The sequence below is a fragment of the Alosa sapidissima genome, chromosome 6 (assembly GCF_018492685.1).
Source record: "Alosa sapidissima isolate fAloSap1 chromosome 6, fAloSap1.pri, whole genome shotgun sequence".
Lineage (NCBI taxonomy): Eukaryota > Metazoa > Chordata > Actinopteri > Clupeiformes > Clupeidae > Alosa > Alosa sapidissima.
The window spans coordinates 1,278,272-1,302,756 of record NC_055962.1 but is presented as its reverse complement, the minus strand read 5'-3'; the positions used below and the strand labels follow the sequence as shown (position 1 = coordinate 1,302,756).

The 24,485-nt window shown below is 38.6% G+C and overlaps 1 protein-coding gene across 3 annotated transcripts in view; it reads left to right on the top strand.

Moving 5' to 3' along the window:
- enah (ENAH actin regulator) overlaps positions 1-24,485 on the top strand; it is a 225,461-nt gene that overhangs the window by 11,396 nt on the left and 189,580 nt on the right. For 2 of the 3 annotated variants that reach the window (XM_042094273.1, XM_042094274.1), the window contains exon 2: positions 17,784-17,906. The exons of the other annotated variant lie outside the window; for it this stretch is intronic. In XM_042094273.1, the coding sequence (XP_041950207.1) occupies positions 17,893-17,906 (14 nt within the window). In that variant the 5' untranslated portion in view covers positions 17,784-17,892. The remainder of the gene's footprint in view (positions 1-17,783; positions 17,907-24,485) is intronic. 3 annotated transcript variants of the gene reach the window in all.

Sequence of the window (24,485 nt, the reverse complement as noted above, 5' to 3'; positions counted from 1 at the left end):
ATGACCATGGCATTACGCTAAACAACATAAATCCCAATTAGCAACATACATCTCCTCCCTATAGCTAGCCAGCCACTCAAGAAATTAATGATACTTAATCTCTGCTTAGCATGCTTCTCCGCTTAGCATTCTAATAACAGAAGGGGCATATTTATGTTGACCACTACAACATGACTCATGTCTGTAACTCTATAAAACACTTACTTTCATAAAGGACGCACACCATTCAGCACATACACATGGAAACCGATATTTTGGGCACTCTGAAACTGGACTACTGTAGGCTGCACCCAGGAGGGTTGCTAGGGGCAACATCAAATAAACGAAATGAGAGTCTTTCAGTATTAAATGTGTATGTGTGATTATGAATGGATGTGTGTGGTTTGCAATTAGAATAAACAAGAAATAACATTTCCAATAATTTCCCATTATAAATTACATAATATTTGCACCTTCCTTACTTGTGAAGCTCACATAATTCTAATGATGTCACCGTATGTATGTGAAATGTAATACAACGTTGCCACCTAGCGTTCAGATGTATTTAACATTAACGTGACATTTTCTGCTTGTACTGTCGTCAAATCCATGCTTTGAGGAAAACAATCTTTTTATCATAGTTTCCTCTTCAGTGAGTGATTACCAGGTCGTTTTTGTAACAGAGATGGCTGTTTATTGTCCCTAGGTTTACAGAAACACCTATTTATATTAAGACGTATGGAAATCAAGTTAACGCTGCCGACCACTGTTTGTCTATTACATGGCCCAGAATGCCTTGCATGTCTTTACAACAAAACAACCCAGTAAAACCTAATTTCCCGTAAACATATGAATTTGTGTACTTGTAACATTTTTAATAATACTCTCCCATCATGACATTTAACAATAAGGAAAAATTTAATTTGAAAACCGTCAATGTGAAAACAACTGTATTATGTAAGCTATATATAACTACTGTTCTCCTTGCTATTTCAGTTCGTAAGTCCATACTATCCCATGGCAGAGCAAGGATTTCATGATTGGGTAAGGCTGCCCATAGACATTGTGCACGCGGGGGCCAGCCGCGTATAGGTGTAACGGAGAAACAGCCAATCAGATTGAAGCTTTGTTCTGCCCTGTGCATATCATTATCTATTTTATTATTTAATTATTTACTTGAAAGGTACAGGTTCAAATCCCGTCAGGAACATTATGAAGTATGAAAAAAATGAGTAGAAAGCATTGAAAATAATCATTCTTTAAAGAAATTCGCAACTGTAAATGTAAAATATAACTTATTTTATATAATTTGTTTTTGATGGAAGAAATGCTGCTCCTTCAGCACAGTAAAATACTGCAATAATAATAATAATAATAATAATAATAATAATAATAATATAATGCAACATTGCAGAGGAGAGTACTTTTCCAGTTATTCTCTTATTTTTTGTTTAATTATCATTAATATCTTCAAGGAGAAAAAAGAAAGGCAATGTGTAGTATTTCAGAAGCAAGGTTCCATTTTATTTGTGAACAAGTTATAAATTACAGATAGTAAACAGTTATGAACAACATTGAAAAAAAAAAAAAACAGCATTCTGTGTGTGTGTGCGTGAGAGGCAGTGTGTGTGCATGTGTGTGTCTAATCCTGTGTGTGTGTGTGCGTGTGAAGGTGTGCGTGCGTCTGTGTGCGTGACAGCGTGTGTGTGTGTGTGTGATAAAATCATCTCTAAAAAATAATTAAAGTTGGTAAATTAAAGATTTAAGTTATGGTTATGGGATTTTGCAGACGCTTTTGTCCAAAGCGACACACGCATACATAAACAACATAATATTTAAAATTTAACAGGGAACAGATTAGAATGTTGGTCAAACTATAATAAGGAGAATAACAATACTAAACAACAATGACAATTCAATCAATAGCCTAATAAAATAAGTAATGAAAATGAGGGAAAAAGCGAAAATAAACAATAATGTCCATTCCATCAATAATATAAAAAAAACAATGACATGGTAAGACTATATTAAGGATTATATTAAGTGATACAAAAATTACAGAACATTGGAGAACAGCATACTATGACTAAATGAACACCAGCTGAAGAAGGCAAAGTGTGTGTGTGTGTGTGAGAGAGGCAGTGTGTGCATGTGTGTCTAATCCTGTGTGTGTGTGTGTGCGTGTGAAGGTGTGCGTGCGCCTGTGTACGTGACGGCGTGTGTGTGTGATAAAATCATCTCTAAAAAGTAATACAAGTTGGTAAATTAAAGGTTTAAGTTATGGATATGGTTATGGGATTTTGCAGACGCCTTTGTCCAAAGTGACACACACATACATAAACAACATAATATTTAAAATTGAACAGGGAACAGATTAGAATGTTGGTCAAACTATAATAAGGAGAATAACAATACTAAACAACAATGACAATTCAATGAATAGCCTAATAAAATAAGTAATGAAAATGAGGGAAAAAGCGAAAATAAACAATAATGTCCATTCCATCAATAATATAAAAAAAACAATGACATGGTAAGACTATATTAAGGATTATATTAAGTGATACAAAAAATTACAGAACATTGGAGAACAGCATACTATGACTAAATGAACACCAGCTGAAGAAGGCGAAGAGTGTGTGTGTGTGTGTGCGTGTGTGTGGGTCGGCTGCTTCTGGACGATACACTTAGACACCAGGGTTGTGCACAATTCGAATTGCAATTCTGCTTCCTGTTTGCTACCTCATTTGAAATGCAAGTGAAATTCAAGAATTAGTTTCAATTCCATTCTGGAATTTTGCACAAGCCTGTTAGACACTGCTGGTGGCCCTGGGTCCGCTGCTGATACAGCGCCATTGCTGCGGGATCCTGGGTGCGCTGCTGTCTGCTGATGCTGCTGGGCCCTGGGTCAGCTAATGTTGGACGATACACTGCCGATGCTGCTGGGCCCTGGGTCGGCTGCTGTCAGACGATACACCGCCACTGCTGAACCGGCTGCTGCTGTCAGACGATACACCGCCATTGCTGCTGGGCTGTGGGTCCACTGCTGCTGGACGATACGTTGCCGATGCTGCTGGGTTCTGGGTCGACCCTGCTGAGCCCGTCTGCAGTGCCTGGTCAAGGTGCCACCACAGTCCTCTCTGTTTCCCTCTGTGTTCTGACGGACCTGTACAAATAATTAAATGTCACCATTTATGTACAGTCCTTAAAGCGGGTAACTGAATATCACCACAGCGATCACCACAGCGTTGTGCTAAAACATTTGACCTACCATTGGGAGAGTGCCCTTTGATTTAGCTCACACAGCTGTATCGGCGCCCGACCCATCAGCCTGCGCACATCACGCTCTGGGGTCGCCTCCTTTCAGTGCCACTGTGTCCCTTGCCTCCATGCACACCCTGTCCACCCTCTTGATCTTCTAGGTAGTGGTCACCTTCTGGCGGTACTCAAGGGCCAGTTCTGCTGCAGCGGAGAGCCACAGGGTCAGTTGGGAGGACGAGGGCTCAAACCTAAAGGGGGACACAGATGCAACTTTCTACGAGGAAAAGACAAACAATTTAAATCACACCATACAGAATCCATTTTGAAGACACACACAGATCCCTGGAGTTGTAATAGCCTATCACTATTAGTTTGATAGTGGTGTACTCATTAACACGCATAAAAAAATCAGGTGTTCTGTTTACATATCTAAAGCATACTTAGAATTTCGATTTCACAATGTAGTAAAAACATCTAGAGGGTCTAAACATGCTAGCCAGATTATCTGATGAGTGCTTAAATACATTTACAGAGACCACCAGCCCTCGTAAAAGTAGTAAACAAAAAAAGTCCATTCATCACTGTTTTTAGCATGGAATTCCCGGTTGGCATGTTTACACTTCAAAAGCATATTTACACCTCAAATTCCAACTCCAAACTGTTGTAACACCATCTCTATGGTCTTAAGAAATGAGCTAGGGTGTCTGATCACGTTTTTAAGGTATTTCCAGTGATCGTCAGGTCTGCAGCTATGGTAGTGTTAAGAACTACCATAGAGAATGAATGGGAAAAGTTAAGAAAGTTAAGCTTAACTATCCACGGCTCCCGTACTTGGAAGGCATTGTGATAGAAGTACAACAGCAATGAAAGGTGATAGTTACCAAATACGGGTGGGTGGTTTGCTAAATGCTGGAACTTTTTGGTATGTTTTCTTTTTAGCTTATGCACCCTCACATTGGAGTCCCGAGTTCAAATACAAAATTTGGTATCGATATGTGACAGTGTTCCTGAGATATGGACAACTTCCTGTTTCAGAGCTTCGCTACCGATTTCGTTTGGCTGTGACGGGCAAACGCTTTCGAAAATCAAAAATCCTTCTAATAACTTTTGTGAGGCTTGGTCCAAGGATAATGTACGTCAAGTTTCGTGACGTTCGGACCACGTTTGTGTTCAATCCAATATGGCGGACGACATGCCCACCTGACATCATCTTCGCGAGCAACTTACACCGGTACTGACCAGACGTTTTAAAGTTGGAACGGTGTCTCTGTCTCAAAGGGCCTAGGCGCTAGAGCTGACAAAAAATTAGGGAGACGGGAATAATAAAACTTAAGAACAATAAGTCTGTGCGTAAAAACACGCATCTGTGCGTGTTTACCTTTAAGACCGTATCACGCATCTATGCGTAGTTACCATTAAGGCCGGCAAACGCGTCTGTGTCATTTTGTCGTCTTTTTCGAGGCACATGGCCAATTATATGTACTGTGATTGGCTAAAATATCCTTGAGGTGAGTGACGGAGATGCTTCGGGATTTAAAAAAAAAAATAATAACATGCTTTGTGATTGGTCGAAATAAGCCTACACGTGGAGTATGTTTTGGTGAAAATTTTAAACACCGTAGCGATCCGTCATGGCTGACTCAAGGGAAGGAAGTGATATTGACGAAGTAGTAGATTCGAATTTTAATTGAATTATGGAGGATGACAGGACCAGATTTAAATGATATTCCAGATTTAGATGTCGATGTACCAGCCGATGGCGTAGTTAAAGAGCAGTGGATATTGGCGATGTTTCAAGAGGGAGAGGAGGATATGCACGATTTTGTTGGCTTTCAAGAAGAATGGAAGACTGACAACTTTCACTCACGTGAGAAGATCCCGTACAATCGCGAACCAGGTGTCAAAATAGAACTTCCAGATGTTGTTACACCAATACAGGTATTCTCTCATATTTTCACGGAAGAGTTGTGGATGTGACTTGTAACAGAAACAAATCTGTATGCTGAACAAACACGGAGCGCAACTCCATCAAACAGCAAGTGGGTACCCATCACAGTTGTAGAAATGAAGACCTTCGTTGGACCATGGGCATTCTTGAACTGCCATCACGTAGAGATTTCTGGCGTCAGAAAAAGTGGCTTTTTCGAACGACCATCCCCCAAGCCATCATTTGGAGGTAGGCTAATAATAATAAACTAGAGAATGTAATTCCAGGGAATTACGAGTACATGAAAATGAAGCTATGACAGACATAGCATACCTTAATAAAAGTTGATAGTTTAAAAGTTGAATGTAGATAGTTTAACAGTTGTTAATAGACAGATAGTTTAATAGACAGATAGTTTAATGAATGTTGAAAGTTTAAAAGTTAAATGTAGATAGTTTAAAAGTTGTTGACAGACTGAAAGTTTAATGCGTGTTGAGCTTATCATTTTTAGTAGGTATGCTAACTAGCATGCTAACTATGTTAACCATGTGACTTAGTTAACATAACTGCTAAAAATGATTAATAACTATGCTAACTAGCATGCTAACAATGCTACCATGCTAACCATGTTACTCAGTTAACTTAGCTAATCATTTTTAGCAGTTTTGCTAAAAATGCTAACATGCTAACTAGCTACAGTGGGTAGGAGTCATAGTTGATGACTGGTAACAGTTACAATGGCTGAACAGTTAAAAAGTTCAGTAGTTTAAAGGGTTAAATTGTTTAACAGTGAAATATTGTAGTGAGGACTTTTATTTTAAAACAGTTTTTGGCAGAGGAAGCAGTTGAACAGGATGTGTAGTCTTAATAGGGCCAGTTTGTATGCTTAAAGCTTGAGACTGGCAGTTGATCCAGGTGGCCGGAACACCTGGCATAGGATTGTAATTGCTTAACGGCTCTATTGTGGTGTCATCAGCCCATGTTAAGTCTATGGGGAAATTTTGAGTAGTTTTTAATTAATAGTTTAAAAAGTATAAAAGTTACAAAGCTGAAAAATGCATAGCCCACATGTCCTAAGTAAGACCTACGGAACATAGTTTGAATGAAGTTTCTACGTTAAACGGTTGAAGCTGCATTAACAGCGTTAGAAGAAGAAGTCAGAAGAAGAAAAAGCCTTGGAATAACAGTACAGTGCATTTTCATGCACTGTAATAAATCGGATAACAGTAGAGTGCATTTTCATGCACTCTAATAAAATGCCTAGGAAGAACAGTACAGTGCATTTTCATGCACTGTAATAAATCTGATAACAATAGAGTGCTTTTTCATGCACTCTAATAATACCAATGGCAACTAGAAAACGCAATTCCAGGGAATTACTAGTGCATGAAAATGCAAAACATATGGTGTGGGTGTGAAGTATATTGTTAAAACAGATGATGTGCTAATTGGCAACCAACATGATGAGGTTTAATATAGTTGAAATGACTGAACTAGGTAGATGAGGTTTAATATAGTTGGAATGACTGAACAGATAGGTGGATAGTTTAAAAGGTTAAATTATTTGCTAGGTAGACGAGGTTTAATATAGTTGGATTGACTGGACAGTTAAATAGGTGGATAGTTTAAATGGTTAAATTATTTGCTAGGTAGATGAGATTTAATATAGTTGGAATGACTGAACTACGTAGATGAGGTTTAATATAGTTGGAATGACTGAACTAGGTAGATGAGGTTTAATATAGCCTGGCCACCTGGCCTAGGATTCTAATTGCTTAACGGCAGTCTTAATAGAGCCATATTGTATGCTTAAAGCCTGAGACAGAGTATATAGTTTAAAAAAATGTAGATAGTGTAATGGATGTTAGACAGAAAGTTGAATGGATGTTGATGGATAGTTTAATTGGTGGATGAGTGAATGGTTTGAAGTGGATGAATGGATAGAAAGTTGGATGAAATGTGTCTTATATCCTTGTAGAATGGAGAGAGTTGGCCTAGTTCAACATAAAGCAGTTGATACAGGTGCAATCAGTTGAACTGATTCTTTGATGGGGCCTAGATGAGCAGCTGGAAGTTGATACAGGTGCAAATCAAGTTAATTAGTCCAATGTGATGTCATCAGCCTAATGTTAAGTCTATGTAACTTTTATACTTTTTAAACTATTAATTATTAACTTGTATAAAATCCCCAAAGATGAAAAATACAAAGCCCCCATGTCCTAAGTAAGACCTACGCAACATAGTTTGAATGAAGTTTCTACGTTAAACGGTTGAAGCTGCATTAACTGCGTTAGAAGGTGGTACTGTAGTGTAGTGGTTAAGGAGCTGGGCTAGCTAGCGTGCAGTAGCCTGAAAGTTGTCGGTTCAATTCCAGGCTTCCACCGTTGTGCCCTTGAGCAAGGCACTTAACCCCAAGTTGCTCCGGGGACAATGTGATCCCTTGTAATAAAGCTGACATATGTAAGTCACTTTGGTCAAGAAGTGTCTGCTAAATGTAAATGTAATGTAGAAGACGACGACTAATAAGAATAAGAAGAAGCCTAGGAAGAACAGTACAGTGCATTTTCATGCACTGTAATAATATTTTTTATACTGATTGTGGAGATAGCTAGCTAACTAGCTTTTTGTAATGATGATCATGTAGATGTCACATGATATGAAATACAACGATGACAATGGTAATAATGATTTGATGCTACTGTAATACTAATGACTATAAATAGCCTAAATGTCTAAAGATGATGATTGATAATAATTCATGATTATGGATAACAACAATAAATATTAAATATATAAATAAATATGATGCTATAGACACTGCTAGCTTATGATGGATGATGATAATTATGGTGTCTGATGATTGATAATAATACATAAAACATACATAAGTACAAATGAAAATGGTAGCTCATGATGGATGACCGTAATAATTATGATGACTGATAAAGTGTAATTATTCAAACACATGACAATGAAAGCTCATGATAATAACAACAACAACAATAATGTGTAATTTACTGTCCAACTTGTTGCATTTTCAGGTATCTTCACTTGCAAGACAACCACAGCAATGATGTGAACCGTCCTGACAAGCTCTGGATTGTACCTCGACTACCTGAAAGATCGATTCCAGGAACTGTATGACGTGGATGGGTTTGTGAGTGTCGATGAAAGTATGGTGAAATTCAAGGGGAGACTCACTTTCTGCCAATATCTTCCTCTCAAACCCACCAAGTGGGGCATCAAGGTGTGGGTCATGGCTGAGAGCTCCACTGGGTATGTATCAAACTTCCAAGTCTACACCGGACGTGAGGGAGGGAGTAGTGAGAAGGGCCTTGCACACCGTGTTGTGATGGATCTGGCTAGACCATACTTTGGGTTCCATCTCTCCATTTTTATGGATAACTTTTCTTCTCTTATTCTGGGGTGCCGCTTTTTGAAGATTTGAAAGCTCATGGTATGTATGCGTGTGGCACCGTTAGATCAAACAGAAAGGGAATCCCCCCAAAACCGCCTGTCATGGATAAGCATCAGTACCAAGTGTCTCAGAAGGATGACCTAACCTTCTGTGCTTGGCAGGATACAAAGGTTGTTTTGGTACTGTCAAATTACCATGAGCTAATGGCAGAAGGAACTGTCAGGAGAAGACAGTGAGACATCCAGACAGAGGCCACAGTGCCAGCGTGCCTTTCTGACTACCAGAAGAACATGAAAGGTGTCGATCTACTGGATCAGATGGTAAGCTACTATCAGTTCCAGCATCGGTCCAAAAAATGGTGGCGGAGGCTCTTTTTTCTTTTTCCTGTCTGAGCTGCTACAACTCTTACATTGCTGCAAGGAGTGCTGGATCCTACAAGGGTGGCTACAAAGAGTGGCAGGAGGACCTTGCACAGGAACTTGTCACCCCTGTGACAGCAAAGAGTGCTCCTCAGTGCGCCGCAGCACCTGTGACAGCCTCAGCCGAGCACGACTGTGAAAAAATCTTCGAGAAGAGGAAGATCTGCAGGGAATGTTTACTGTCGAAGAGTGCCACTGAGGCCCGTCCTGGTACAACAGTGTATTGGAAAGCATTACCGCAGCACTCGACAGTAAATGATGAGTTGTGTTGAGACTTGAGACTGTACTGTTCTGTTAATTTGTACACTCACCACCAAGTTATGATTATATGGTTTCTCAAGATGCTTTTATCTAAAGCGACATCCAAATAATACAACAAACAACAAATTCTTAGGTAAATACTCTGTTTTGTTTTTGGTTCTTTTCTATATCTTTGTTTCAGTGATGTTCATGTGTCACTTTGGTACCTCAAAAGTATGAAATAAAAACAGATTGTTAATGATTTAATAAAACTTTCAATATTTCTTGATGTTTTTGATGTTTCTTGATTTAAAAAAAAATGCAGCTGAAGATTATGCCCAAGCAAGTCAGTCAGGTCAAGCCAAGGAAGTAAGCTCTCAAATGCTTTTTATCTCATGTTTTTATCTGCTACAGAGCCTGAGAAATTAAGGTTTTAGTAAGCGTTGACATATTTTTATATATTGTTCTGAAAACCCTCAGGTTTTGAGAGGGGGTTTACAGAAAAGTATTTAGGCATAAAAAGTCCCTTTTATAGCAGGCGTTTTAGGCCTAAATGGGTTAAAGAATGAAAAACACTTGATCGGTCAGAGTCTATAGCAACCTTGACGAGACTGACGACATAACAGTGCAATCGTGGTTGAAATACTCCCGAAACACACAGAAAACAAAACAAAAATCTATATCTATATAAAAAAATGGATGTTTTATTCCAAACAATACTACGATAAAATGATGGGAGGATGAAGGAATGAAGGAGAGACCACTATGAGAGTTGGGATGTCCTGCTCACTCACGCATCACTTTTAAGAGACGTCAATTACTGATGGTGTGGCGCATCACCTCTTAAGCTACAGTAGAATAAACAGTCTCGCAAATTGCAGAGAATATGAGCTTATACCAAAGCCTAAAAATGTCATTTGAACATGGACTCTTCCCACTTATTGACCCAGATAATGAGGTGGTGTTTGATAGTTCTTGAGACATGAATGAATACTTATTATACAATATGTGAACAAAACAGGCATGAACTTTAAAAAAAAAAAAAGTTTGCATGGTAGTTTGTGATAATTCCTGCATATAAAAGTCCTTTTTTTGGCCTAGCTACTAGTATTGACACAAATAAATCCTTATGAACTTGTTTGAAACCGAAAGTTGAGACGTGGGAGGGAACCTTTTACCTTGGCAGCTTGGACCAATGATCGTACAATTCCGACTGAAAATGCTTCCGCGTAGGGTACTCTTGTGTTTCATCGCATATCGGGCCATCCACCTCCCTCCTCTCTCCTTGGTCTTGCCTCCTCTGGTTGCAATTAGATGAATGAGATGTCCTCGATGACGTCGGGCTTTGAACAATTTCCGGGGCACGAGCTGGAGGACCGTGGAGAGAGGCCGTATGCAAATAGAGGTTTGAGAAAACCCCTCTGTGTCTCTTCATTCTACAAGGATATAAGGCACATTCCATCCGACTTTCTAACCATCCATCTTCTTCAAGCCATTCACTCATCCACCCATTAAACTATCTATCAACATCCATTAAACAATCTGCCTGTCAACAACCATTACACTCTACATTCAACTTTTAAACTATCTATTCTGTCTCAGGCTTTAAGCATACAATCTGGCTCTCTTAACTCATTGAATGCCAAGCTGTTTTCGGGAGCTTTGTCCTAGAGTGCCAGCAATCTAGACCATTTGTTGATGATTTTTGTAAGGCCACAGCATATTCTGTGTTATAGCTATGAACACATACAATGGCTCGATTAAAAGGTGAGACTTTAAGCTCTCGGTGTGTGCAAACCGTGTATTTCTACACGCCTCTGTTCCTGAGAAATCCCAAGCTAAACAGTGGCTAGTTTTCATCAAATCGCTGTTTTTTTCTAGAAATGGAGATATAACGTCTTTCATGAAATATGAAGTGTTGCCTGTTACTTACTTGTGTAAACTTTCCGGGAAGTGATCAGCGAGACCTGGCGAGACTGCCACCTAGTGATAGACCCACGAAAATGGCCTGGTTTTGACCTGACGTGCATGCGTCACTGATTCGACCCAAAGCGGCAACCGAGTTATGATAAAATGTCCAGATTGTGCGTTTTCATGAGTTTTCGTCATATATTTCATTTCCATTCATCACAGAGTTCCCAAAATCACATATAAGGTGTGTTAGAGTGTCTAGTTTCGTAATTAAAAAAAAAAAGCTAAAAACTTAATATTACATTTTTGGCACTCAATGAGTTAAGACTACAGATCATTTTCAACTGTTTCTTCTGCATACAACTGTTTCAAAATAAAAGTCCTCACTACAATAATTCACTATTAGATAACTAACCACTCGGTGAGTTGCACAGTTTTGAAAACAAACGTTAAGGGTTGTTTTAAGGACATGTTTGTGCATGCCTGTAGCCAGCCAATCTGAAGCAGTCAAAGGCTATTCTAAACGAGTCAAAAAGTCGAGACAGACCCATCGTCAACATTTCTGTTTCCACCACTCTAGTTTATCCAAAACAAACCAGAAAAGGGACTCAAAGTGCTAAATACCGGAATTATCCTTTAACTATTTTAACTATTCAACTATTTAACTGTTCAGCCATTCCAACTGTCGGTTGTCATCAACTATGACTTACGCCAACTGTTTCCTCTGCCCACAATTGTTTCAAAATAAAACTCACTACAATAATTCACAATTAAATAATTTAACTATTTAAACTATCCTACTATTTAACTGTTCAACCATTCCAACTGTCAGTTATCATCAAATATGCCTCCAGCCAATTATATTAAACCACCACCTACCTAGCAACCAACATAGCAACCATTGAACTAAAGCATCTATGTCAGTTTCCATAGCAACCAACATGATTACCCTAGCAACCATAATAGAAACAGCTTCATTTAGCATTGCAACAATCATGTCTACATTTAAACCATTGTAATCTCTACATTATCTGTTTTAACACAATATATTTTACATCATATGTTTTGCATTTTCAAGCACTGATAATTCCTCATAATGACATTTTCTATTTCATGTTTTTCTTTCACCTTTTTCATTTACATTATCAGTAATTATGGCTAATTAACCCTCTATACCCCATAGTGGCCTTTGATGGCCGTTCTATATTCTTCTGTAACGGCTACAGTATAACCTTCATACATTAAATAATACAGCGTTAATGGATACATGAACACTAGACTTTTATTTTGACACACTTAAATGGCTAGGTTGCTATTGACAGGTTGCTAGGTTGCTATTGAGTTTAGCCTACACATGCTGTTGACTGACTAGCTGAGGAGTTGCGGTGCCACTGGAGTTATGGCTTCTAAGAAGCGTCCGCGTCTGTTCTCATTAGATGAGATAGTATTGATGTATATCCAGCATGTTTTGATGTCAGTGACGATCATCAGTGTCTGTATCATGTCGTGTATAAACTGGTGTAAAAAGCCACATTGCCTATTATCCAGGGTGTAAATATCATCATCGCTATCTACACCCGGGTGCAAATAATGTCTGCCTTAATTTATACTACTCTAAACCACCTTGTGTAAATTTTGTAAAAAAATTGTATACCACTGTCTACACTGCACTATATTTATTGTCCTGTCTATGCACCACCTGTCTATACTTTGTATATCACTTTTTTAGCACTTCTGGTTAGACGCAAATTGCATTTTGTTGTCTTTGTACTTGTACTCTGCACAATGACAATAAAGTTGAATCTAATCTAAGCTCCAGTGAGCTTCTCTTGAACCAAAGTGCCATTGTGTTGACATACTGCTTGTAAGTGGACAGGGAGTCGTCATCAGTGAGGTTGTCCACCAAGGCCATGTCATCTGCATACTTAAATAGAGTCCATTGTATAAGTATGTATACCCTTTTGATCCCGTGAGGGAAATTTGATCCTGTGAGGGAAATTTGCTGCTGCAGGTGATCTCATTTGTATAGATGGAGAATAGCCCAGGTGACGACAACACAGCCCCTGAGGCACTCCGGTGTTTAAAATAGTGTGGTGGTGGACTTAAACCCCTTTACCCTCACATGCTGTGGTCTGTCCTTTAAAAACTCCTTAATCCAGAGTCTCAGAGTTGGGCTAACTTGCAGCTGTTGGAGGTGGTGCAGAAGAGTGTTGATGTTCACTGTATTGAATGCAGATGAGAAATCCATAAATAAGACCCTGACAAAGGAGTTGAGAGAGTCAAGGTGTCTTGTTAAAGTGTCCAGAAGAGTCAGGCTGGCATCCTCCACACCTTGCTTTGATTTATAAGAAAACTGTAGTGGGTCCAAGATCTCGCACCATGGTGATGAGTTTGGGGTGATGGGTCATTTGGGATCAGGTATGATGGTAGTTTCCTTCCATGCCCTGGGTACAACATTTTTGTTTACGGTTATTTTTTCACTGGTTGAAACCTCGAGATACTGGATAGCTAATAATATAGTTAATCACCCTGGACACTTACCTTGTTTGTAACTGTAATTCTTCTCTGAGTATTGGCAAATGCTTTTTCAAAATTCATTGGGACCGAAAGAGCAAACTATTAATGATTTAATAGTCCACAGTCTTCTTGCGCAAACAGAGGATATTGACAAGCTGTAACGTTAGTTTTAGCGTGCTGACTTCACAATCAGGTTTGTTCAAATTTTTGATTAAGCTTATCTTGCCATAGCTTTTTAGAGCAGTTTGGTTGCTTCGACTTTGAATTTAGCAGAGTTAACCACCAGCTTCAATTGAGCAGTGGTTTGTGTGATGCTAACCTTTGAATCGCAGTTCGGCTATTTGTTTTTCTTTTTGCCACACAAACATGGATCTAGAGCTACCACAGGTTACTCTATACAACCACAGGTGGCAGTGTGGTGACTCTATATAAAACATATTGATGTCAATGGGGCATTTTGCCCATGTTCAGGGTGGAAAATAAAAAAGAAAGATTTGCATAAGACAAGTCAAATTGGTGTTTTCAAAAAGAAGGGATCATAGAGAATAAAGAAAAACCTATTTTAAAAATCTTTGTATATTCCCACAAGGTGTTTGGGTGCTCTGAAAATGATAACCAAAATGATTTTTCAGACTTGTGAGGTCTGCTGTTCAGACCCTGAAGGGATTTATTTTCTGTTCATTGTTTTTTGTGAGAGTGTTTCTACTTATCTCAGTAAAAAAAATAAATCAAGAGCCTATGTTGAGTAAAAATATGTCTTCTGAAGGCTTAAACAGAGCCCAGCCAAAAACTCCAATAAAATTTGTATCAACTTTGAGGGACAGCAATGACCATGCAGGATTATACAGACCAAACGTGACGATTTTGCTACATACTATTCCTATTTATGTACCAGCATGCACAATTTGAGCCTCTTACATGGTTTAGTTCTTGCGCTGTGAGAGGCTGGACAAAATCGACACCCCCCTCCCCCTGTAAAACTGGCTGTATCTTGGAAAGTATTGATCTTACATAAGAGTAATTTTACAGTGTGTCTCCTGGGTAACATAGGTACACCTGGTAATTTTACCTAAGTGCGTGGGCCCTGGTTGAACTGACGTGGAATGACCCTGCTTATGATTAAGCATTAAGGTTACTTTTCTTTACCACAGCAACTAGTGGCTTACATCGTTTAAAAGCTGAGAAAAAGCTTTTTCATGTGATGTGATATATGTAATGTCTGTGTGATGAGTAAGCTAATTCGTGAGTAGTTCAATATAGAAGAATGGGTGAATTTGGACGCACTTTTACTATCTGCCCTATAGGGCTAAATAGCAGCATCATAGTGTTCTGTAAAGATATCATGGCGGATTAAAATGGTAGTAGTATACGGCCGGATCTCTACCGAATCAAAGACTAAATTAATTTGCGCTGTGAAAGCTAAGATTATTTTGATAGGCCATAGGCTACAAATTAAAATAGCTATTAGTCGGATACAAAGCAGAATATTGAAAAAAGGCCACGGTGTCCCGTGAACCTCCGATTTTCAAAGGGGGCATCACGGCCAACACAAGGGGCAACGACGGCCGTGGCCACTGTGAAATTCCAGTACTTGTCCACGGTGAAGTTAGTTTTGAATTAAAATAATAGGCGAGTGCACAATGCATGTAGTCACAAACAGGTTTCAATAAAATCAAGGTTTAGTGGAATCCCTGTGTTCCATACACAGTCTTGCATGCAAGCAGAGGCGAAATACTAATACGCTGTTTGAAGTTGCGCTGCTTGTTAAAGGGAATGACAGATGTCAGTCTCATTGGTTTAAAGGATGTTGCGCCCAAAACACACCCATGACTGATTAAGAAACAAAAGAATAACCCTTTTGAACAATGTGCCTGACGTTTGATAACAAAATAACATAATGAATGGCTGGACACACGTCTAAATGTATTTAAGCTTTTCGCCACTGACCATGCGTTTCAAATTGCCAAGATAGGGCCCATGGACTGAGTAGCCAAATGTGCATGGAGGGGAGGGGCGGGTCTGCTGTCATTTGGGATAGAGTGTGGAGTAGGGCTGGGATAAACGATTATTTTTTTAAACGATTAATCTAGCGATTATTTTTTCGATGCATCGATTAATCTAACGATTCATTTTTTCAGTCCGATTCGATTTCGATTCGATTATCGATTATCTCCCCATTAATTCACTAATAGCAACTTATACATGTTTATTTACATATCTGAATGAAAAAACATGAATTCTTTAACATTGCAATGTTTATTGCTTTTAAGATTACAAAATAAAAGACTATACAAGTGCAAAGTAATGCATTCTTAGTCAGAGGTAGCATTCAATAAAGTTCAGTAGTGTATTGAGTGCCTGTCATTTTAAGACGTTCCTGTGGGAATCCTTGCAATTAACATTAACACAGTTAAAAGGCTGCTGATGTGTGGATGCAATTCATAACGTAGTTAGTTCAAATAACGGTTCGTACTTCTCCTTTGGACAAGCACTTTTGAGTCTTGGAAAACACTTTTCCATTTTCCATCGGGATTTCGCAAACAGTCAATAAAATGAGCCCTGCATGAATAACGAATACGAGCAGCTGCAAGTAAGCATGCTAAACTTGACATCCAAACAGTATTCTAACTTTGCTTTAAGATACTGCTTGATTGCATACTGCAACTTAACTTAGTTTAGTCTCCTCAATGTACTCTGTTGTGATAAGACCTTAGCAGAGTTTACTTTAACTTTAATGCAGCAGTTTTGTACAAATTTGCAGCATGGTCACGATGCTAAGCGGATTTAATAGCAATTTAGCCCACTGTGTTATATGCAGTGCTTCTATGTGGCAACAACAATCCTTCAACAAACGTGAATATTTTGTTAAATGCATATGCAGAGGAGGAGCAGCGGGCTCGTTACGAGAGAGAGCGGGCGGGGCGAGGAAAGGCTGTGTGAGTAAAAAGTGCAAATTGAAATTATTTTATCTTTAATTTAAATAGTAGGCCTACAACATAGAACATCAAAGTGTGGTGGCCGGTTTTGATTTCGTGGTGCCCAGCCACAGATTAGTAAACGTATGGAAAACACTGAAGGTGTAAGATTCAAAATATTTAGCAGCACGCGTTATGCTTGACAAATCGCCGCTCATATTTTGCGTCGACGTCATTGATTACGTCGACGCATTGTCCCAGCCCTAGTGTGGAGCAAAGTGGTTTTGTGAATCAGTGTGCTTTACATAGCTGTACATGAAATATTGATCTACTTCCAAAACATTATTGCTAACTGAAATTTGGCAAAATAATATTTTTTTCTCAATTACATTGTTTTTGTGATTGTTGGGAGCTGAAGTTGCGATCAAAATAAAAAAAATAATTGCACAGCCCTACTCGGCATATTATCTGAACATTTAACAAAAAATTGTGCAGTGCTCGTAACCTATGTTGGATCATGTTGGAATACTATGATTCTTAGATTTATAATTGTCAGAGATCCCCCCCCTTCCTTGCCCCTATAAGCCTCCTGTGTCAAGCACATGGATTTTCTCTCTTAGTGTTGCATAATCACAGTCCTTACTGATGAAGTTACTTCATTCTTAAAATAGCCCTTGTGCTCTCTTGCAACTTGGAACATTTGAAAGTTGAGGTGACTATACTTTAAGTCTTGAAAGCTACATAGATCATAATTTTTAATATATTTTATGTATACTATATGTTCTGACTCACATGATGATTCATTTGGATTGGGTATCCACCTATCCACCAGTTTTCTGCACTACAGATTTCACTAATAGTCATCAGGACAATCAGCCCTCATGCAAAAAGCCTGTTTTATTTTTGCTTTTGTTAGCACCTGTCGCTCTTGTGTCTTATGTACCCGCTGGCGTCTGTGATTCTGATTTTCTTTGTATTATAGAGACAGACTTCCAGTAATTTAAGAGTTAGAAACTCCCTCTATCCCACCCCCTCCATATGAGCTCATGAAGCCTCTATGCCTGTCAGTCAGCAGGTTTATTTTGGGGTTAGGCAACATTCTTCCTGGGCTGCCCAGTTGCCTCTTTTAGCAAGGAGGGAGGGGATTCAGCAGCAGAGTGGTCAAAGTACTAACAGGATCCTTCCACTTTCATCAGGCAGCTCAGAGGACACCTTGGAAACCTAGGACTCAAGAAAAATCTTTTTGGGAGATTTCTTAAGGCAGTTTGACTCCTTGCGGGTGGAGTTGGTGGATATACTGCCAAGATGACACTTGATGTGTAAGTCTGCTTCTGTATGTGACTATCACATCTTTTTATTTATCAAGAACTCATAACAATTATTATTTTTTGTTAGAATGTTTAGCAAGATTTTTTCGCCGATCTGTGTTGTACCCTTAGAAGAACCAAGCCTACCTAGGTTTTGGTTTTAAAATGTGTGAAATGTACCAGGTTTCATATTCGTTTAAATTGAATGATTAAATATAATTGTAGTTGTTGATGTAATTTTCAATATTACTGCATCTGTAGGCTGCCTCCAACAATCACTGTGATGTTCAGCAGCAACTTCTACTACTATCAGAGTCAACCTTATATTGACCCTTTATTTATTTATTTATTTATTTATTTATTTATTTATTATTATGTTTAAACTTGCCAGCTTTTTCAGATTACTAGTCTGTTTGTTGTATCCTCTTTTTCCAGAAGAATTAAATGGATTTTATAATTGAATTAGTGTGCATTGTTTCATAGTCTAACTGCTGGTAAATGCAGCTCATCCTAGAAATCCTGTCTTGTGGTGTTAGAGCTTGTCTATATGTATTAGTTGAATTTGAAGATGCAGAATACATTGTGTTGTCATCCATACTTAAGTTTGTCGTTTTGTTGTCTTCTGCACTTGGTATTGGTAGACTTCAGGTGTCTTTGGGAGTTTCTGGTTAAATGCTGGTAACTATATTCTTGTTGTGGTTCAGTCACATTGAGAGTATGAAGATATAGTTTGTGCTGAGACAGTGTGTCTTTGGCCACCTGTTTCCTTTAATCACCATGTTTTCCACAGTCACCTGTTTTGCAGTTGTATCTGATGACAACTGTGTAGAATGTGGGTAGTCCCCATAACAAAAAGTTTTTTGCTCATTCATCTGTAAAATGTACAAGCAGTAAGGAAAAGAAGCATGAGCAAAATGCACTTAGTATGAATCCTTGTGGAAAACTGAAATGTGTAGTTTGAAATGTGGATTGATTTTTTTTTTTTGTTGGAATCCATCACAAATTATCTCATTTCCATCACCCAGAGGTCCATTCAGTCTGACATTATGTGACTGAAATATTTGTTGGTTTATGGATATGTTGCATAAATGGCTATTCAATTTGACTGCTCAAGTTATCTACTCTCTGATAAGCACATGAACACTTTCAACACATATCTGGGAACCAGCAATAGTAGCTGGTCATGCATTCCTGCAGGGCCTGTAAGGCTTTGTGGGGTCCTCAAGGTCAGGCTGTTGACATCATTGGCGTGATGCTTCATGTTCATAATCATGCATCATAATAACTGTCTAAATATTCAAGTGATTACAACGCATATGTTGGCTTACTATTGCTGGTGTACAGTACAAAACCACTACAACTATTCCTTTGTTAAGAATATAAACTTCCTGTCCATGCTCAATTGCTCATTAATGACCATCGGAAATGCCTTTGTCTCTTTATTTAAAAAGGCACTATTTTGCTATTTGAAGCCATTATACGTTTCCATGCGGTGTAGTTAGGTCTGCATTATTTTCCGCCAGTCATGGTATTCTGTAAGCAAACTGAGCAGGCTTAGTGAAAGTAAGGGGATGGTCATCCCAAAAGATAATTTCCAACATGGTCTTCTAGTTGTGTCGAAATGATACAGGTGGTTATGATTTTATAAGATCTATTTATATTAGTAGTAAATGTGAACTGTTGTTTGTAAGTGTGATGATGTGGTTTGTTGTGGTTGACTCTGTGAAAAGTACTGTATGTATATATCCACAAGAGGGCCAGAAGTGTGTCTTTTAAACAGAGTATTGTTAAAGTAACATTAGGAATAATAATATATCTAACATGTTTTATATAATATGTAATATATTTTACTTGGTCGGGCCACCCAGGTAAATCAAAGCCCACCTATGTATAATTGGCAACACATTTTTGTTTTGTGTTTTCATTCAAAAGTTGCATCTCTGTAGGTCTACCTTTGTTATAACATAATCTTCTAACGTACTGTAGTCTGTCTATCATGTAGGCTTAGGCTCCTCTCTCCATTTGATGATTTAAGTTGAGGCTTTAGGCTACGTTACAACAGTGGTTCCACATGAATAGTTTGTCATATGGTCCTACAAAGAACCCCCCCCCCCCCACGTTTCAGAAGTGAAACCTGCTATTCATGGGTTTCATCAGGTCCATTGCCACAGGTGTATAAAATCAAGCACCATGTAGACTGCATTTATAAACTCCCGGCCTGAAAGAACATTTTGAAAAAAAATGACTCCTTAAAGGACAAGTTCGGTATTTTACACTTAAAGCCCTGTTTTCAGATAGTTTATGATTAAATAGAACGTTTAAGATTGAAATTTGGACACATGCTGCTGTCCTGAGAATTTTCGGTTTCTGTGGTAGCAGATCAATCAATCCTTCCTAAAACGCATTAAACTTTTGTTTACAAAGACGTGAAACTCACCGAGTGGTCAGGGGTGTTCGCTGATATGCTCACACAAAAATCGCTACAAAAGATGCTTTCCAACAGGTGTTTTACCATGCGTTGTAAAACTGTGGAGCTATTTTTCCAAACGCCTCACACCCGTACATTCTTCTGTTGAGACCTTGAATAATAGACACTCCAGCCCAGTTTGTGGCGATAATGCACCTTACACCGTCTTGCCAATTACAAGCAAACCACTGGCATTTCATTGAATACACAGAAGAAGCAGAAGATTGCTGTCTTGGAGTATTTTGCAGCAGACCGCTAAAAATGAGGCGATTTTTGTGCAGTTCCGAATTGCGGGAAAATTCAACGCAAAAAAAGTTGTCACAGACTTCCTTTCAACGATCCAGAAAGGCTAAAGTTGTGGCTGGAATTTCTGGGGTTGGATGTGAGCACACATGTTGAGAATCTGCAGAAAGCTGATCACCGTGTCTGTCTCGGCGGTCTGCATTTTACTGAACTTCGCTGGAGGTTGAAAGAAATCGCCCAAAAAGCTCTTTCGCCTGAGAAATACAGCGGTTCCCACATTACCTCCTGGGACGACAGAGTTGGAAGAACTTGGGGTAAGGTTGACATTTTGTAACGTAACGTTTGTAACAGGCGGAAAATGAACTTATTTGTTATGTCCATAACCTGTCATGTTCACATCAACACTAACCCTAGCCTACATGAATAATTTGGCTACATGATTTTGTACGTTTACTATTTTTTTGGCTTTGGAACTTTCATGATGAAAACGTAATGATTCACGTAGGCTATCATTCACATCGTGCAAGTTCCAACCCATACAAAAATGTGATATATGGCAATATATGGCAATCACATATATTATGTATGTCAATGTATGCCTCACACATATAAGTCACATATATACACATACACGTCAAATATATTTCAAAATATAGCAAAATTGGCCGTTTTTATGTATGTCACATATATTTTCCCAGATATACAAATATATTACAAATATATGTCAGTTGCATATATGTTAATATATGATAAGTTATGTATTTGTACGCATACTAGGGATACCAATATATTGCAAATATATGTCTATGGACATATATTTGCACTCATATTAGGTAAATATATTGCAAAATATATGTAATATTCTGCTATGTCACATTTATAGAAATATGTCACAATATATGTATATTTCAGAAATATCATTCTAGATATTCCACATAATGGTAAAGTTAGTTAATGGAAAAGTTAACATTTAATAGCTAACGTTAGCAATATTAGCTCGATAACGTTATGATAGCTAATTGATAACATTAACGTTAGCTAATTCTAACATGATGGTTAGACTGTTAACAAACGGATTTGGTTAACATTACATTATAAAAACAATATTTTTCTAACTAATTCCCGTTTACTAAAGGCCTTCTTACCTTGGATATGATGACAGCAGAGTTTGTACAGCTTACAAAGTCAGATGCATGACAGGACAGAAAAGTGACTGTTGAAGTCACCGTGGTTGGTGTTCAAAAGTCAGTCAAGGGTGGGGGATGGGTATTGCTGTGTGCGCATGCGCATATCAAGATACGATAAGCATCCGTTATATTTAAAGTAGCTTTGGCCTCATACATTTTTGTATGCACATGGTACAACCCAAACGCTCCACACAAAACATTGACACATAAGGCAAAAGATGCTGAGCAGCATAGTCGACACCATACCTGTGACGCCAAGACATAAACAAATATATTCACACTAAGTTCTCCATTTGGAAAATAAGTAGGCTAATGGAATCTAGTGTATGGATATGTATGCCACCATATATGGAGACTACAAATATGTCTGCCACATATTCACACATAAAGTTCTCCATATATTTAGAAAATAAGTAGTGGAATCTAGTGTATGGATATGTATGCCACCATATATGGAGACTACATATAAGTCTGTCACATATTCACACATAAACTTCTCCATATATTTGGAAAACAAATAATTGGATCTAGTATATGAATATATATAGCATATGGGAAATTAAAATATTTTGTATGCATGTATGGACATATAGCTTTGAATATATGTTTGACATAAATATTTGAATCGCATATATGTCCATTCAATCAAATTATAAGTCCCTGTTATTTGACATTTTTGTATGGGAAGACATTTTGGCATTAGCCATGGTTGGACGTGACAGTAATTTGGATAGCGTAGTAGCATACGATACCGCGACTGCATAAGACTACAGAAAGAATACAAACAACCCCATATCCGTTTCCGGCAGCGGAGTAATACCGTACCTCACAGCACATCCAATACAAGTCAATGGAGTTGGATAAAAACTACGTTAAAACCTGTTGGAAAGAATCTTTTGCAGTGATTTTTGTGTGAGCATATCAGCGAACACCCCTGACCACTCGGTGACAGTGAATGGAGTTTCCACACTATCGTTCTCATCCGCTTCTATGGGTGCATGAGTCTTCAAATTGTGCATAAAAAACATTTAACTCATTGGCAAGGGAGTTACTCACTCATCACTGAAGGAGACTTGCTTTCATAGCCCGTGATAGTTCTCAGTCCTTTCCATACACTAGCTGGACCACCCTCACTGAAGTCGGCTTCCACTCTGTCCCTACAGTGGGCATCGCTTTCAAATGGCCACTTCAGTCGCGCATTACGAGGCGTAAAGCTTTAGTACCACTTTCAGCCACTGTGCGTCGCTCTGCCACTGTACATCGCTCTGCCTGCCGCCCTTTCTGAAAAAGCTCGATTTACCTCGATTTAGGCTACTTGGGTATGGCTTAAGGCTTGACTACACGGTGGTAACGAAAATCGAAATTTGCTGTCTACATTATTGTCAGTGTTGGGTTAACGCAACTACGCAAATCAAAACAGTGGTGTGATAATTGAGCCAGTAGAGAAATAACTGTTCAGAATTAATCTGTAGCCTTAGGTAGGCTTCTGCGACGTTTTTAACAGGCTACGCTATAGAGGCTTAGACAACTATGACCCACGTTTTGGTTTCGTAAATTAATTTGCCCTACTTGACTGCAATGTAGTCAATTGACTGCTTGACATGTCATTTTTATTTTTCTGTACAATAAACAAATAGGTACATCTGCTTTATGCCGCAGAATTACATTCATATTTGGAACTTACATAGTCCAGTGCATCGTTACACTACGTTAGTGTTTCCCAAAACCATAGTAGCAACGAACGTTCACAACCACTATCGTAAAGTTGTGTAGTTACAACTACACCTCTCGACCTGTGGTAGAATGCTAGTAGAAGCATAGTTCCAGGGATCTTCATGTCAAAGACGTCACTGACGCCAGTTATTTGTTTGCAAATTAATAATCATAAATATATTTAGGTTTCTAATTGATATTTACACTTCTAACCACCATACATCCATATTTTAAAATGCCCAAGGCAGAAAATACATAAATTAAAAGTCAATTTGCAGCCATATGCACGTAAGTAAAAGTCACACACCTGCAGATAATAATAAGGTGGTGCGCACTTGATGAGTCAGCTGAGAATATGTAGCCTTTGATTTTCATGGGGGGGGGGGGGGGGGGGTCCTTGTTAGTTTACGCAAACCAAGCCAAGAAGGCTGATTCTGATTTTGATAATATGATCTGCACAAAAGATAAACTTAGGTAAACAACGATGTCAATACTGTTGTCAAAATCTTAACCCAGATTCGAACTCATGGACAGGGGACTGGTAACTGCTGTGCAACGGCGGCTGTCATCTGCCAGCCTTAACGCAATGCGCCACAGAAGTATGTGCAGGTGCCCGTTCACGTGCTACTAAACGTCATTAACCACCTTAGTCCAGACTACTGAAGTTTGGAAACTATCATGGTCCAAACTTACAGTACTATGTAAGTAGTACGACAGTTTTGGGAAACAGTCGTAACTTACATGTTGGTTAGTTGAATGATGCATCCTGTTAGTAAAAAGCTAACCTCCGTAGTTGTACGGGAAACGCACCCCAGATCAGCTTGTAGGCCATTAGCAATCTTTATTTTATTTTATGAAGCCTACACAGTAGATCACATGCCACATTCTCACTTTCAATAGACAGATGCAATAGCCATTGGTCAAGTATTGAGTATAAAGCAATTAAGATAGTATGAAGTACTCTTTGAATAGGGTACTATC